Genomic DNA, 13,581 nt, shown 5'->3' on the forward strand with positions numbered 1-13,581 from the left:
TACAAAGAAAATAAGGTTTTACAATTTCTAAATATCATTTTTTTAAAAAAGTAATGCAATATTCCTTAAAGACAAAAAATAATAATTTTGTGCCTTGATAATTTTTGAATAAGTTTTTAAAAGTTTTAAAAAAACTGGCAGTTTGACAGCTGTGTTTTCTAGTAGGTAAATACTAAGAAAATAAGGTTTTACAATTTCTAAATATCATTTTTAAAAAAAATGTAATGCAATATTCCTTAAAGACAAAAACAATGATTTTGTGCCTTATTAGCACAAAATCATTGGTTTTTTTGTCTTTAAGGAATATTGCATTACATTTTTAAAAAATGATATTTAGAGTACTTATATACACATTTTGCCTTAAAGTACCAAATCCTTTCGAAAGCACCTTTGGAGCAGATGAGACCACACAAGCTAGTTACAGCACAGTCAAGAAAGAAATATTTTTTGAAATAACTAAATGAACTATGCTGTCACATCCGATCATACAAATATCTTAGAATAGATAGAAAATAGAAATAGAAGAGGAAACCATAGAGAAGAAGATACATTTAACATCAGATCATGTAGTGGGTGGTTGGGCCTGAAACATTTGTGAATGGTAAATTCTGAACTTAGCAACTGACTTTTGCTCAAAAATTAGCCTGATTCAGAGTCAACCCCCGGAATACTATGAGCAGAAACTCTTTGTCCTCTCGTGCATTATTAAGATGAAAATCATATACCTATACTTTCATTTGAAAAACGAAGATATTAAACTAGACATTCTCCAAAATCTACTGCAACCCAGAGTCTGAACTTTCAGGAGGCACTTTAAGCACATTGGAAGCAAAACAATGTTCTAAGATTAACTTAAAAAACAAACAAACAAACAAACAAACAAATACTGTGCATGTTCTAGTTTCCCAGCCAAGTATCTGGTTTTATTCTTAATAAAAGAAAAAAAAATTGTGTACCATACTTCATTTCATTTTATATAATGGTCTAAGTGCCTATATCTAAAGAGCAATAATGATAATAATGTCTAAATTTTTAACATTATTGATATCTAAATATTATTACCACTGTGGAAATTGACCATCTGTTTGTACTCTGATATTTGCAATATAAACTAGAACACATATATATTTATTTTACTAAGAGGCATTGAAAATGTTCTTCTGATATTTTCCCAATAGGCTTGTGGTTGGAAAGTTCAGGATGTGGTTGCTACATTCTTACATTCCTAGTATGTCTTTACCAAAAAAAAAAAAAAGGAGGAGGAGGAGGAGGAGGAAGAAGAAGAGGAGGAGAAGAAGGAAGAGGGGGAAGAGGAGAAGGGAGAAGAGGAGGAGGAGGAGGAGAAAAGAAAAAGACCCAAGGTTTTCAAAGATCCTTTCAATGTGAAACTGTAACTTACATCAAAGATTAGTTGGATTGGAAGTAGAAGCAAATGGAAAGGATACCTCTCTTAATATTCAGGCGTCTGCTAAAATGATATCTGATTCCCAAATCAAACCCACATGTGTCTGATTGTTCATTCCTGAAACGGTACAGACAATCCCGGGGTGTCCCTACTGTGACTGGAAGGGTCATCTGTCATCCCAGCTGGCTGGTTCCAAGTGCAAGTTCATCACAAGATAGTCCCTATAAATAGAACCTGCTGGAAGGGCCTAACAGGGAGACCCAGCTCTATAAATGCCACGGCTCCTCCAGGAGATAGAAACCCAGCCAGAGGGGGCTGGGAACATCTACTCCACTTGTAATGCAAAGCTGGACTATCACTGCCCACTGCCGAGAGGGACAGGGACATTTGGACAAGACAATGGTATACAGAAAGAAGAAGGAGGAGGAGCAAGTGAGGGGTGGAAGAAGACAGGAGGAGAAAGAAAGTAGATAACTTTGGGAGAGATTGTTACAAACTTGTTTCTCTGGCCACAAATCCAAATTTTATAGACTTAGGGAGAAAAACAAGTTCTGACTGTCTCCTTTAACAAGACCTAATAGGAGTGTAAGCTATAGTACAGGAACCAGAAGAGGCCAGACTACATTTTGGGCTCCACTCAGAATAAGTTAACAAGACTTTAGTCGAAAGTGACTCCCTAGAACAAAGACTCTAAGCAGAGACTCTACAGCTTTGTGGCATATTGCTTAAATGAAAAAATGTTTGTAGATGTCATTTTCGGCTTCCCTCCTGTTGGATGGGGTCCAAGTGGCTACTACTGTCCTGCCTTCTTGCTTTCCTTCCAGCCACGCTCCTTCTTGTACCTGCCTGTGCTCTGAAAAAGTGTAGCCTGCAGGGGGTTGTATTTTGGAGCTAGACCACTATTAGAGCTCAGTTCTCAAATTTAGTCCAAACTTGAATGTTGCTTAATAATATTTGATACTTGCTGTGCCCAGATTGTACAGAACTTCAGGTATAATCCAGAAGTTCAAGAAGGTTAACTACCCCCTTTTCACCCTCCTCTCTTTGCCTAGTGGACCTATGTCTTTAGGAGCTCAGAAATCTGTGCTTTCCCCCAAAATTAGTAAATCCATGAATGGAAATTTTAGCTGGGAAAGGGGTGGTGGTGCCTCAGTAAGTGTCTAGGGACTGGAGGTTGGTCACAGTTGATGGGGAAGAGGTGGAATTATGCATGTAGGGGCACATGGACATGGATGGAGGGCCATGTTTATCTTTCTTTTTCACAGAGAGTTTTTTTGCCAGAAAAGCCACTCAGTTTGAGTAAATATGAAACCAACCACTTGACTTTGGTGCTAATACCCTGTAGTAGCCTCTGAAACATAGAGACTGTTCCCCTGTCCTTAGCACCCGCTTCACCATGAGTCAACCATACTTAAATAGACTCTCAGCAGGCTGAGCTGGCTGCCATCAGACAGTGTCACCCTGTCTTCTGTGCCCTAAAAAAGTTGAACCAGCTCAAGCAAGTGACTACTATGAGGGTTGAATAGGAAAAAAAGCAAAAAACAAACAAAAGCAAGTAAACTCACACACATAAAACATACCCGTAATCCTGCCTTCTGGGTTGTGTTCAATGCTTTGACTCAGTTCAACAAAACTGGGAACTTGAAGTTTACTGAAACTTTCAGAACACTGAAGGCACTGTTCTGAGAATTAAAGGACATGGATGAGAAGGAAGTGTCCTGATTCACTCTGTGTGTGTGTGTGTGTGTGTGTGTGTGTGAACGCACATGTGTGTTCACCAAGATGAACACTTCATGTTGGGAACAGCTTTTGTCTGTGTCAGTTCCCACTGCCCCACCTCATTTATTTCATCTCTTGTGGTGCAGTACTCCAAACTGCGACACAGGGCCTGGTCACGCTCCTCAGATTTGGCACGCCACTTCATACTGTCCACCTCAAGGACCTCCAGCTGCTGCTGCACATTCTTTGCAGAAACATTAAAGCAATTCTAAAAATGAAAAGCACTTGGAAGTAACAAATGAACAGTGAAATGGCCATAAGACAAATATGCAATTTACCTGCATTATGAAACCCAGAAGCAACACTTCCCAAAAAAATAAGATATAGGATCCTAATTTATTTTACCTTAAATACATCTGAATATTATTATTTCAGAAGGAAGCCAGACACTCAACACTCCAGGAAAGACATTTCCAGTCTTGAATCTCAAGTTTGGAAGATTTGCTCATCATGCCCAATTCCTCGGAGACACCATTCATTATAAGGTATAATTTTTACTTCAAAAGGCATAAAATATGCATTAGAAACATTCCGCTGCTGCACTATAATTTTCGCGTCAACTTGAGTTTAACCTCGGGTTCATTATGCAAGTGCTCCAATCTCTACCTAGCACAGAGGAGCTGCTGGGGCGAGGGCCAGAAAAGGGCTGGAGAACAATTTACATTATGCCAAGTGTGACTTCTTACTTTCTCCTTTTTAAAGTTCATTTACTAATAAAACTCTTTCAGAAAGAAAGCTCTTTCCTGACAAAAGTAGGTGGCTGTCAGCTTAGAAAGATATACTATAGTTCCCCTGTGTTATGTATACATTGGTGGATTATTTTAAATGAACTTTAAAATTAAATTGGCCATTCTGACATTATTAATGCAATAAAATTTTAGTGGAATAACCATTATCTTTTCTTCCTTTGAATTAAAAATTTGGAGAAGGATTTTTTTTGAAAATCAGAGCCTTCTGTATTATTTATGAAAATTTGATTTGGAAATACTTTCTTTTCTTTTAGGCTCCTCTGTTGAAATCTGACAGTGGGAAAAAATAGATCAACACCTAGTGCCCACAGCCCTGGCTAGAGCCAGGGGGCTTGGGCTCTTCCATTTTGAACTTTTATGGATAAGCATTTCTGGACTTTAAATTCTTCCTCTATAAAATGAGGATGCTCTTATAGATAAACACTAGGATCTAAGGTCTTCCAGATCTGCAATGCCAAGGCAGCACTGTTCAAATATAATAGGAGCCATAAAAATAATCTAAAATGTTTCAGTAGTCATAATAAAAAGTAAAAAAGAAATAAGTGAAATTAATTTTCATATATAGTTTATAAATATTTCCAAGCATCATTTTATAATAAGTAACCAATATAAAAAATTAATAACAATTTTTCATATTAAGTCTTTGAAATATGGTATAATTTCTTACTTCAAGTATATTTCAATTATTGCCAAGTTTCTATCAGAAATATTTGATCTACACTTAAATTTCATAAAATTTAATTTCAAAAGCAGATTCATAAACCAAGTTCTTCCAAACATACTTAAAAGTTTCCTGATAACTAAATTAATTCAGATTAAATACAATTAAAAGTTTTGCTTCTTAGTTGCATTAGGCACATTTCAAATGTGAAACCTAACTGCTATGTGGGACCACACAGCTTTATAACATACTCTCTTTGAAATCAACATGAAAATAGATGTGCTCAATAAGATTTTTATTTTATATTTTTTAGTTGTAGAGGACACAATACATTTATTTTGTTTATTTTTAGATGGTGCTGAGGATGGAACCCAGTGCTTCACACATACTAGGCAAGCGCTCTACCTCTGAGCTACAACCCTAGCCCCACAATAAGATTTTTATATTTGAATATTCTCCTTAAAATTTTTTTCTTTTGACATAGATGGTAGAAGCTCACCACAAATAACTACCCCAATGGTTGAATATATTTTCAAATGAAATATATGCTAAGCAGCCTGCCTGACTTCCTTCTCATTAGGTAGAATGGAGTCCTAAGATGCTTACAGGGTGCTGTGTTGATGAGATAATGTCCACTCCTAAGGAAAAGGCCAGTTGATAGAGCTGCTCCACATGTGCCTTTTGATCCTGAGAGTGACTGAGGTGTATCTGAGCCTCAGGAGCATCACCCAGTTCCTCCAGCTGCTCCAGAAACACCAGTTCTCTTGATTTGATGAGATGTCCCAGCTGGAATTTAGGCCATTAACAATTAACCTGGGTTTCATAGACAGATTTTTAAGTCTATTTTCTATAACATATTATACTAGCTTGATGAAATGCTGCCAAGCCCACTTGTAATTATTAGTTATATGGCCAACTACATGTTATAGTGCTTCAAATCCAACTGGCTAACACTGAGCAGCTAACACTGTAACACTGTCAGTTCTATGAAAGAGGGAAACGCCCTTTTGGTCCTTTACTAAAACCTTAGCAAGGTGTAGGCCTGTGATCTGAGTAAACTCAGAGGCTATATTAAAGGAATATCAATGCACCTCTCTTTCATGTTAATGGAGGCTAATAACTTCAAAGTTCTTGTGAAGAGAGCAACCAAAAAATAATATTTACTGAGAACTCCACAATGCCAGATACTTGAGATAAATAAATATTGAACTTGGTTCCTGCCCTCAACTAGCTTATCTTTGAGTTGGGAAAAATGCTGCACTTAATAAAATGTAATTAAGAATCAAGACACTAAGAATGACAGATGTATGGAATAAAGAGAGCACTAGAGATTTAGAATATATATATATAGAGAGAGGGAGGTCACTCCAAGTAAGGTGGGATTGTTGGAAGGAGGTACAGGTTTATATAACAGAGGAGACAAAGATCTGCCCCACAAGGTAGCCTGAGAGGCAAGGCTTGGAGGTAGAAATATGAGTGCTATCTTTATGGACTGAAGGTAAGGAACACAATGAGGATGGGACATCATAATAGATAAATTAGGTGCAGATTATGTTAGCTTCTTATGCAAGCAATTTGACTTTGATTTGTGATACTAAGATTAATTTAATTCCATAGTGTAAAACCCGGAATCTTTTAGACATCTATAAATCTTACCTCCTCCCTGACTTGGTGGAAGAGGACTACCTTGTGTAGGAGATTGTCATAATCTTGGATGCGCTCTGTCTGTTTCTGATGGAGGTAAATAAGGTCACTCAGTTGTTGAGATTTCTCTTTCACAGGGGCTCCTTTGCCTCTTAATTCTTCCAATTCTCTCATGATGAACTGAACCTCATCATGCAGTTGCTAAAAAATTGAAAGCAATACAAGAAATCCAGCTTTAGAGAGGTTTTTTTTTTTTTTTTCTACCAGCAATCTGATGATCTAAATAAAGACTCATTCTCTCATTTGTTCACAGATACTTCTTATGTGCTTCCCCCTAATCCAGGCATTGTGCTTGCTGTTAGGGGTGCATTAGTTCATCCTTATCTTCTTAGAAATTTATAAGCAATGAAAGAAAGAAAGAAAGAAAGAAAGAAAAAGAAAGAAAGAAAGAAAGAAAGAAAGAAAGAAAGAAAGAAAGAAAGAAAGAAAGAAAAGAAGTGTGTCAAGGCTGGGTCCTGAAATGGAAAGCCGTGCATTCCTATGCCCACCACATATTTCCCCCATCTGTTGAGTAAATGTCTCTGAGATCCTTATGAAGCCCCACGATCAGCTCTGATATTTAATACAGACTAGAATTAAGTGGCATGGTAAGAACATCAAGAGAAGGCAAGTGTACAAATATATCAGGGGAATAACTTGTGCTCTGTGATAAAAGAATGATCAGAATGAGCCACCAGATGAACAGGAGAGTGAACATGCTGCTTCAAAGTGGCTGTCCCTATCCACAAATAGCCACCCCTGCACAGAGGATAAACTGCCTTCCCCTCTACCCAGCACTGTTCAGATGTCCTTTATAGGAACCGGATCTGGTGTAGAACTCATAAGAGTTAACAACTTAAAGGGGATGCTACTATAATTTGGGGGGTGGATCTTATAATAAAGGTGAAAGTAATGGAAATGATTTAGGTTAAGGAAATGATTTTCTGAAGACTGACTTAAACTGGATCTTTAAGTTCAAATTAGCATGTAGCCATCAAATCCCTGCGCATCACAGTGACAGAGCCAGATGAGCTCAGCAGTGATTCCTGATTTAGAGGAACTTAGACATAAACATGTCTAGGCAAACAAAATGCTATTGAGCATATATCATGGGGCATTTCAAGAAACCTAACACAGACTAGTCACATTTTCTGAGAGTTCTGATGAAAGAGTTTGCTGTGGTATGTGTGTGTAGTGAGAGTGGTTATATTTTCTTGTATATAAGTTTTGTCTTAAAGGAACCTTCATTCATCTGATTCTGGGATTCCTTAATGCCAACACTTATAAGTTTTGCAGTAAAAACCAAAAATCCAGGCCAGAGGACAATGGTACTGGCAACCTCTCCTGGCAGTTGAGTTCCATTTAGGAGCAACAGGGCTTGGGGAGCAGGGCATGTGTTCAGCAGTCAGGAGCCAGGAACATGACTCATGGTTTTCTCTCTCCTTTGCTGAGGGCTTGCTGAAGGCTTTCTGAGGGTGAATAAAGAGTGCAGCAAAATTCTTGGGGCTGTGGTAGAAGCTGGGTAGCAGCATGTAGGGACTAAGGGAAGCAGAGCCTCTAAGTTAGAGGTTGCCCATCCTTGCCCTGAGGCATCTCAATTTAAAACACTGCCTAAGAAAATAATTAGAGTATATATATATATATATATATATATATATATATATATATATATATGATAAAAATATTCGACTTTTGCTTCATAATGTAAATTAAATTGATCTATAATGAAAACATATTTATGGCATCTATTTGATGTGTGTCATCAAATAGAGAAGCATGCAGGAAAATACTAAGAAAAACATGTCTTTACAGTGGATTTTCAGGTAAGCAGTGCTTTTGTTTAAAAAAAAAAGATGTTTACCAGACTGTAAAAATTAATTAAGTAAACTTCAAACAGAATAAAAATTTTTCCCAGTCGCCCAAATCCATCAATCTACTTCTTCACCTGGAACTGAGGCTTCATTTCATTCCATTTTTTCCGCAGATCTGAAATGGTCTGGAGGCTCCCTCCGAGGTCAAGTGCAGACACAGGCATGAGTACTTCCTGAAGGAGTTTTACATTGTGGGTTGTCTGAAATAAACATTGGATAACCATGGATGTGTCTTCTTGGACACCTGAGTAAACATCAGTGATCATTCTAGTGATGATGTGGTGTGCCAATACACTTTTTAACTCCCTGAGACATCTGTGATTTTAAATCATGAAAAGTCCTTGGTTTCTCTTGCTATTTTTGCCTTTATGGTAGTAGTACATAATAAACATTTACCATCTTTACCACATTAAAGTGTTCAATTTAGTGGCATAATATATTCTCTGTGAGCATCACCACCATCCATTTCCAGAACTTTTTCATCAACCTACCAGAAGTTCTAGGCACCTTGAACAAGTGGAAGCACATAATACTTAGCCTCCTCACCCAGTTCCTTTCACTTACGGTATTGCTTCAGAAGCTTCATCATGTGTCAGTGTGCATCAGGATTAACTTCCTGTCTAAGGCTTAGTGATATTTCACATTTCCTTACCTTTCTGAGTTTCTCCTTGAACGCCGTCCACTGCTGCTTCACAGACTTGCTTTCAGTTCCTTTAAGTTGCCATGCCATCCGCAGGTGGCTAAGTTCTTCCCATCTAGCCTTCTGGTTTTCCAGAGTGTCCTCCATAATGTGCACTTTATTTTTCACATTTAATATTTCACTCTCCTTTGTCTGTTAAAGGAATAATCCACATAATGACTTTTCTTTCCCAAGAGGCACAATTTTTTTTGCATACAACTATCTTAGGATGCAAAAATACTTCATCACAGCCAAAGCAAATCACCGTTCTGCTATTGGGACAAGGCTGAATTCCTTGTGCAGAGACAATGAGGCCATCAGAACTCATATTCTATTCTTGCTCATTAGGTCTTGAATTCCTTTAAGACCCAAAAGGTGTTTGGAGTCATTAGCATATGTCAGAATCTCAGCCTCAAGGGGTGGATTATTCAAGACCTCTGTTTGTTCCTTTAAACTATCATGTTGTGTATATTACAATTATTTTCCATTTCCCTCAATTTTCCCCATTTTGTGTGAACTGAAATGTGTACCTATATGCATTCATGATTATCATGCAGCAGAAGCACATTGTCTAAACTCCAAGACTTCACTTATCAACTTTCACATGTGTGGCTGCCTGGCTTGAAACCCTCCACAGATTTTAAACAGAGGAAATCTAACTGGTGACAAAAGAATAATAGGGTAAAGCATAAGATGGTGTGCTTTGCTTCTGTGTAAACATAAAAAATGCAGAGGAATATTTTTTTTGTAAAACAATGATTTTTTTTTTACTTCAATGGCCACCTTTTCTCAATAAATTCTCAAATTTCTAATAGATTTCTGTAATCAAACTGACAGCGATTGACTGTGTCTTGAATATTCAAAAGTATTTCAAAAATAGGCCACTTTATCTTTAAATAATTTAAAGTATACTCATAGTGGCCTTTTATATTTTTATATTATTTTAGACATCATGAAGTGACAATTAATTGCAAAACAATAACTGCAGGTCCTAAGTGAATTTCTCCCATGAATGTGGGAATCTAGTAATAAAGTGTTGTATTCTGTAATTATGATTAAGAAAATATAAATTATGAAAGATATTGGACAACTACAGTGTTAGATAATTTAGAAAAATTCTACATTTTGTTTTTATATATGCTATAATATAGTTAGGGTCTCTTTCACATATTATTAAGAAACTATTAAAATATATACTCTTTAATTTAATATAAAATTTAATATAACCTGAAAATTACAGCATGTCAATGACAACTACAATCAGAAGAATATGATGATCTGAACAACATCTAAGAAAAAGAATAGTAGGCTTTGTTGATGAGCAGCCAGCAGGGTCTAAGAAAGGTGATTTTGTATTTGGCAGACTTAGTGTTTTGACCACTCAGGAAGGTTAAATAATTTGCCTGCAGTCTAGCTAGTAAACACAGTGCTCATTTTACTTCTGTGAAGGATGTGGAAAATTCTGCCATAATCCAGTCTAAATAGGCCACTAAATTATCCATTTTCCATTTATATTTATGCACAAAAAATGATCTTCTGATGTCTTGCTTTCCAGATCCTTAGTAATAGGAAGGCTGGTCTCAGTAGCATTCTTGGTATTCACTACTATAAATTAATAAACTGGTACTTTCATCTGCCAAAATTCTGACCTAAATCAATTTCTCTGATCTTGATAATTTTTAGATGAACTCAATTTTTTTTTCAACTTCAAGCTTGAAAACATCAGCCATGGCAATATAACCAGCAGCAGAACACTCAGTGCACAGGCCAGCTGGCCTTCCTCTCAAAAGCCAAAACAGTCACCATATTTCAACAATGTTTGTTTGAAAGCCTAATGGCCCAACAGATATGAAGAGAAAAAGAATGTGTATTAACCACTTTACCAACATCATATCTCAATACATCGCTAAATCAGTATCATTAACTACTATGTGGACTTTTATTTTTGTATATCAGTAAAGTAGAATTTATCGTATAACAATAGAAAAGACTAGGTTAAAGTGACTGCATTTATGATTTCAAGATAAACTATGAAGATGTAGTAGTAAAATGCACACTGTTTCGGGGAAACCTTAAGTGGGAGTTTAAATGTCACAACAATCCAGGTTTATTTAGATATAGATACAAAATATTATTTGGATTGGGTTCCTGCTGCAGATCTTTAAACACGAAAATCTACATGTACAATCTTAACTTTTCTAAATAAATAATTAAGGACTTCTCTTTCTGGGAAGGCTATGGGAGTAACCAATGGGAGAGGAATGCTTCTGCTTAGAGAAACAAGAAAAGCTGGATAAAATGCAGAAAGCACCTAAATGAAGAACAAGACCATAGCAACAAGACCTAGAGAGGCTGAGACTCCAGCAGGAAGACCTCAGGTAGTGAGCTCACCTGTTTCTCACTTTCCCCCAGGGACAGTTCCCTATTCTGTACAGGAGGTAGATCATCAAGGCTTTCCTGGAACAAAGGAACCATCAAGGAAGGGTTTCAAGCACACAGATAGTCTTCTTCTTAAGGACCTTGACAAAATATTGGAGCCATAGAAAACAGTGGGTTTTAATACTTATGTAAGACAGATCTGGAAAACTGGAGTTTTTCAGCTGTCACCCCAAACCAAGAATGGAGTTTGGGACCTGCCCCAGGCAGAGACATCAGAGAAAGCACACCTTCTCAGTTGCAAACCCTGAAAACCCAAGGTGAACAGATGAAACTGAGCCTTGCAGGATGGCATCACAGACAATTCCAGGCTTCTAATTGGCTTAGGCAATCTCTCACTCACACCTACCTGGAGAAAAGGGGCCCATTCTGGAAGATAACACCAACCAAAGCCCCACCAGATGTCTACACATGGTGCCTGGTATTTGAAAAATATTCACCAGCCCTGCCAAAAGACAAGACTACCTAACTGGAAACCAAGAGAAAAAGCACACGACTCCAGATGCAGATTATGGTGTTAATGGAATACTTTAAAACTCCTGTGATTAATATGGTTCAATAAAGTATGGGGAAGATAAAGAGAGGGTGAGAAAGAGAATTTCACCAATGATTAAATCTTATTTTAAAATGAACCAACTAGAAAGTCTAGAAATGAAAAATAAAATTTATGAAATGCATTTAGTAAAGGATAGATACCAAAGGTGTTTGCAAATATATGCTGCCCAAGGGCAAATTGGTAACATATGAAGAGATGAAAGACTATATACTGAACCAAGTAAAAATGCAAACGATCAGAGATAGGTGTTCTAAATGTTCCAGATGAAAAGTGGCTTGAATTTTTTTTTAATAAAACATCGTGTAACATAAGAACACAGGCCAATAGCTTATCAAGGTTTTTTTTCCCTGATGCATAAGGAGAGTATAAAATAAAATTACAACTATATAATGCATGTTATTTCTGTTTCCACAACGGGTTTACAACAATGATCTTCAAACTACAAGAGTTGAAGCAAAGAAAATAAAGAAATGATTTTAGGTCAAAGTAGATTAGGGTAGTTAAAACCTAATTTGTTCAGATAAATTCAGAAAATTATAAATGTCAGTAATCTTTGAAAATCTACAGAAACTAGAAGGCTTAGATAATTCGAGAAAGGAAAATGCCTCATTTTTTTTAAAAAAAAGGAAAAAGGATGGATTATACAATTTAAATACTGATAAATTTCACATTAAAATCCAGTGTAATAAATTCATCACTTATCAAGCACTTTGTGAGCATTTTTTTTAAAGCTTAATCACTAGCATCAGCTTGATTTGTGTAAAATAATTTTTATGTAGTTCACTGGGCAGGCCTTCTGTTGAGCAAATACTTTGAGAAAAGTAACTCATTATAAAATAACTCATTCCCATTATAAAAAGATTATGAAGTCGTGATTGAATTAAAATACAATTGGAACACTGATGATTGTTTAAAAAACTGGTTAATCAATAGATTGTTTTATGAATGAGGATGGTGATCTGCCTTTAGGCATTATTATTAAGGCAGTAATTACAGCCATAAAAGGCTTAATTGCCAAATCTACAGAATAAAACACAGGAGAGATAGCTAATATAGGTTCAAATTAGTTTAACAAGATGGAATCATGGGTGAAGAACAAATGAAATCAAATAAGAACAAACATTTAGGCCCACATCTGCATGAAAAAGACAAATGGTGGACATAAACATACATGGGAGAAACCTGGCTTAGATACAGTTGCAAGAAAATGTTATGAGAGTTTTATTCTATTACAAGCTTAGTATGAAAATAGCAAAGTAAAGTTATTGGTAAAAATGTAGTATCATCTTAGATCTCACTAAGAAAAAATGATGGTCCAGTTCACTGTGCTCTGTGCTACAATTGTACTTCACTTCTTGATCACACTTAATCAATAATTTTAATAAATGGCAGAAAATTCTGGAAAGGAGAATTGGAGAGAAAACTAACTGATAAAAGATTTGTATATGTTTAGCTGCAGAAAAGGCTCTTATTAGATACAGCAATTATTTTCAGTGTGGGAAGGACATTCATATATAAGAGAAACTGAATATGAATACTTTTTGACCTTGTTTAGTTACAGAAAGCTAAGACAGATATGAACACAGATTTATTTAACATTTTTTTTAAAAAATCACAGTTTTCTAACAGATATGTGAGGTACTGAAGGAGAGGAGGATTAACCATCTTTTTAAAAAAGAATTCTTTTAAAAAAGAATAGGGACCTTCATATGAGTCATAGTTGGACAAAAGGATCCTAGGATATTTCATAGATATGCTCATG

General features: G+C 36.2%; 1 protein-coding gene across 4 annotated transcripts in view; it reads right to left on the reverse strand.

Moving 5' to 3' along the window:
* Positions 1-13,581, reverse strand: part of Ccdc141 (coiled-coil domain containing 141) — a 196,143-nt gene that overhangs the window by 29,402 nt on the left and 153,160 nt on the right. For all 4 annotated transcript variants that reach the window (XM_046447264.2, XM_046447263.2, XM_046447265.2 and 1 more), the window contains 5 exons: positions 8,801-8,980; positions 8,223-8,348; positions 6,251-6,439; positions 5,201-5,380; positions 3,243-3,392 (listed from right to left, as the gene is read on the reverse strand). In XM_046447264.2, the coding sequence (XP_046303220.1) occupies positions 3,243-3,392; positions 5,201-5,380; positions 6,251-6,439; positions 8,223-8,348; positions 8,801-8,980 (825 nt within the window). The remainder of the gene's footprint in view (positions 1-3,242; positions 3,393-5,200; positions 5,381-6,250; positions 6,440-8,222; positions 8,349-8,800; positions 8,981-13,581) is intronic.

Source organism: Marmota monax, unplaced genomic scaffold (genome assembly GCF_021218885.2).
Source record: "Marmota monax isolate L192 unplaced genomic scaffold, Marmota_monax_Labrador192_F-V1.1 WCK01_AAM20220418_F8-fsc00007, whole genome shotgun sequence".
Taxonomy (NCBI): domain Eukaryota; kingdom Metazoa; phylum Chordata; class Mammalia; order Rodentia; family Sciuridae; genus Marmota; species Marmota monax.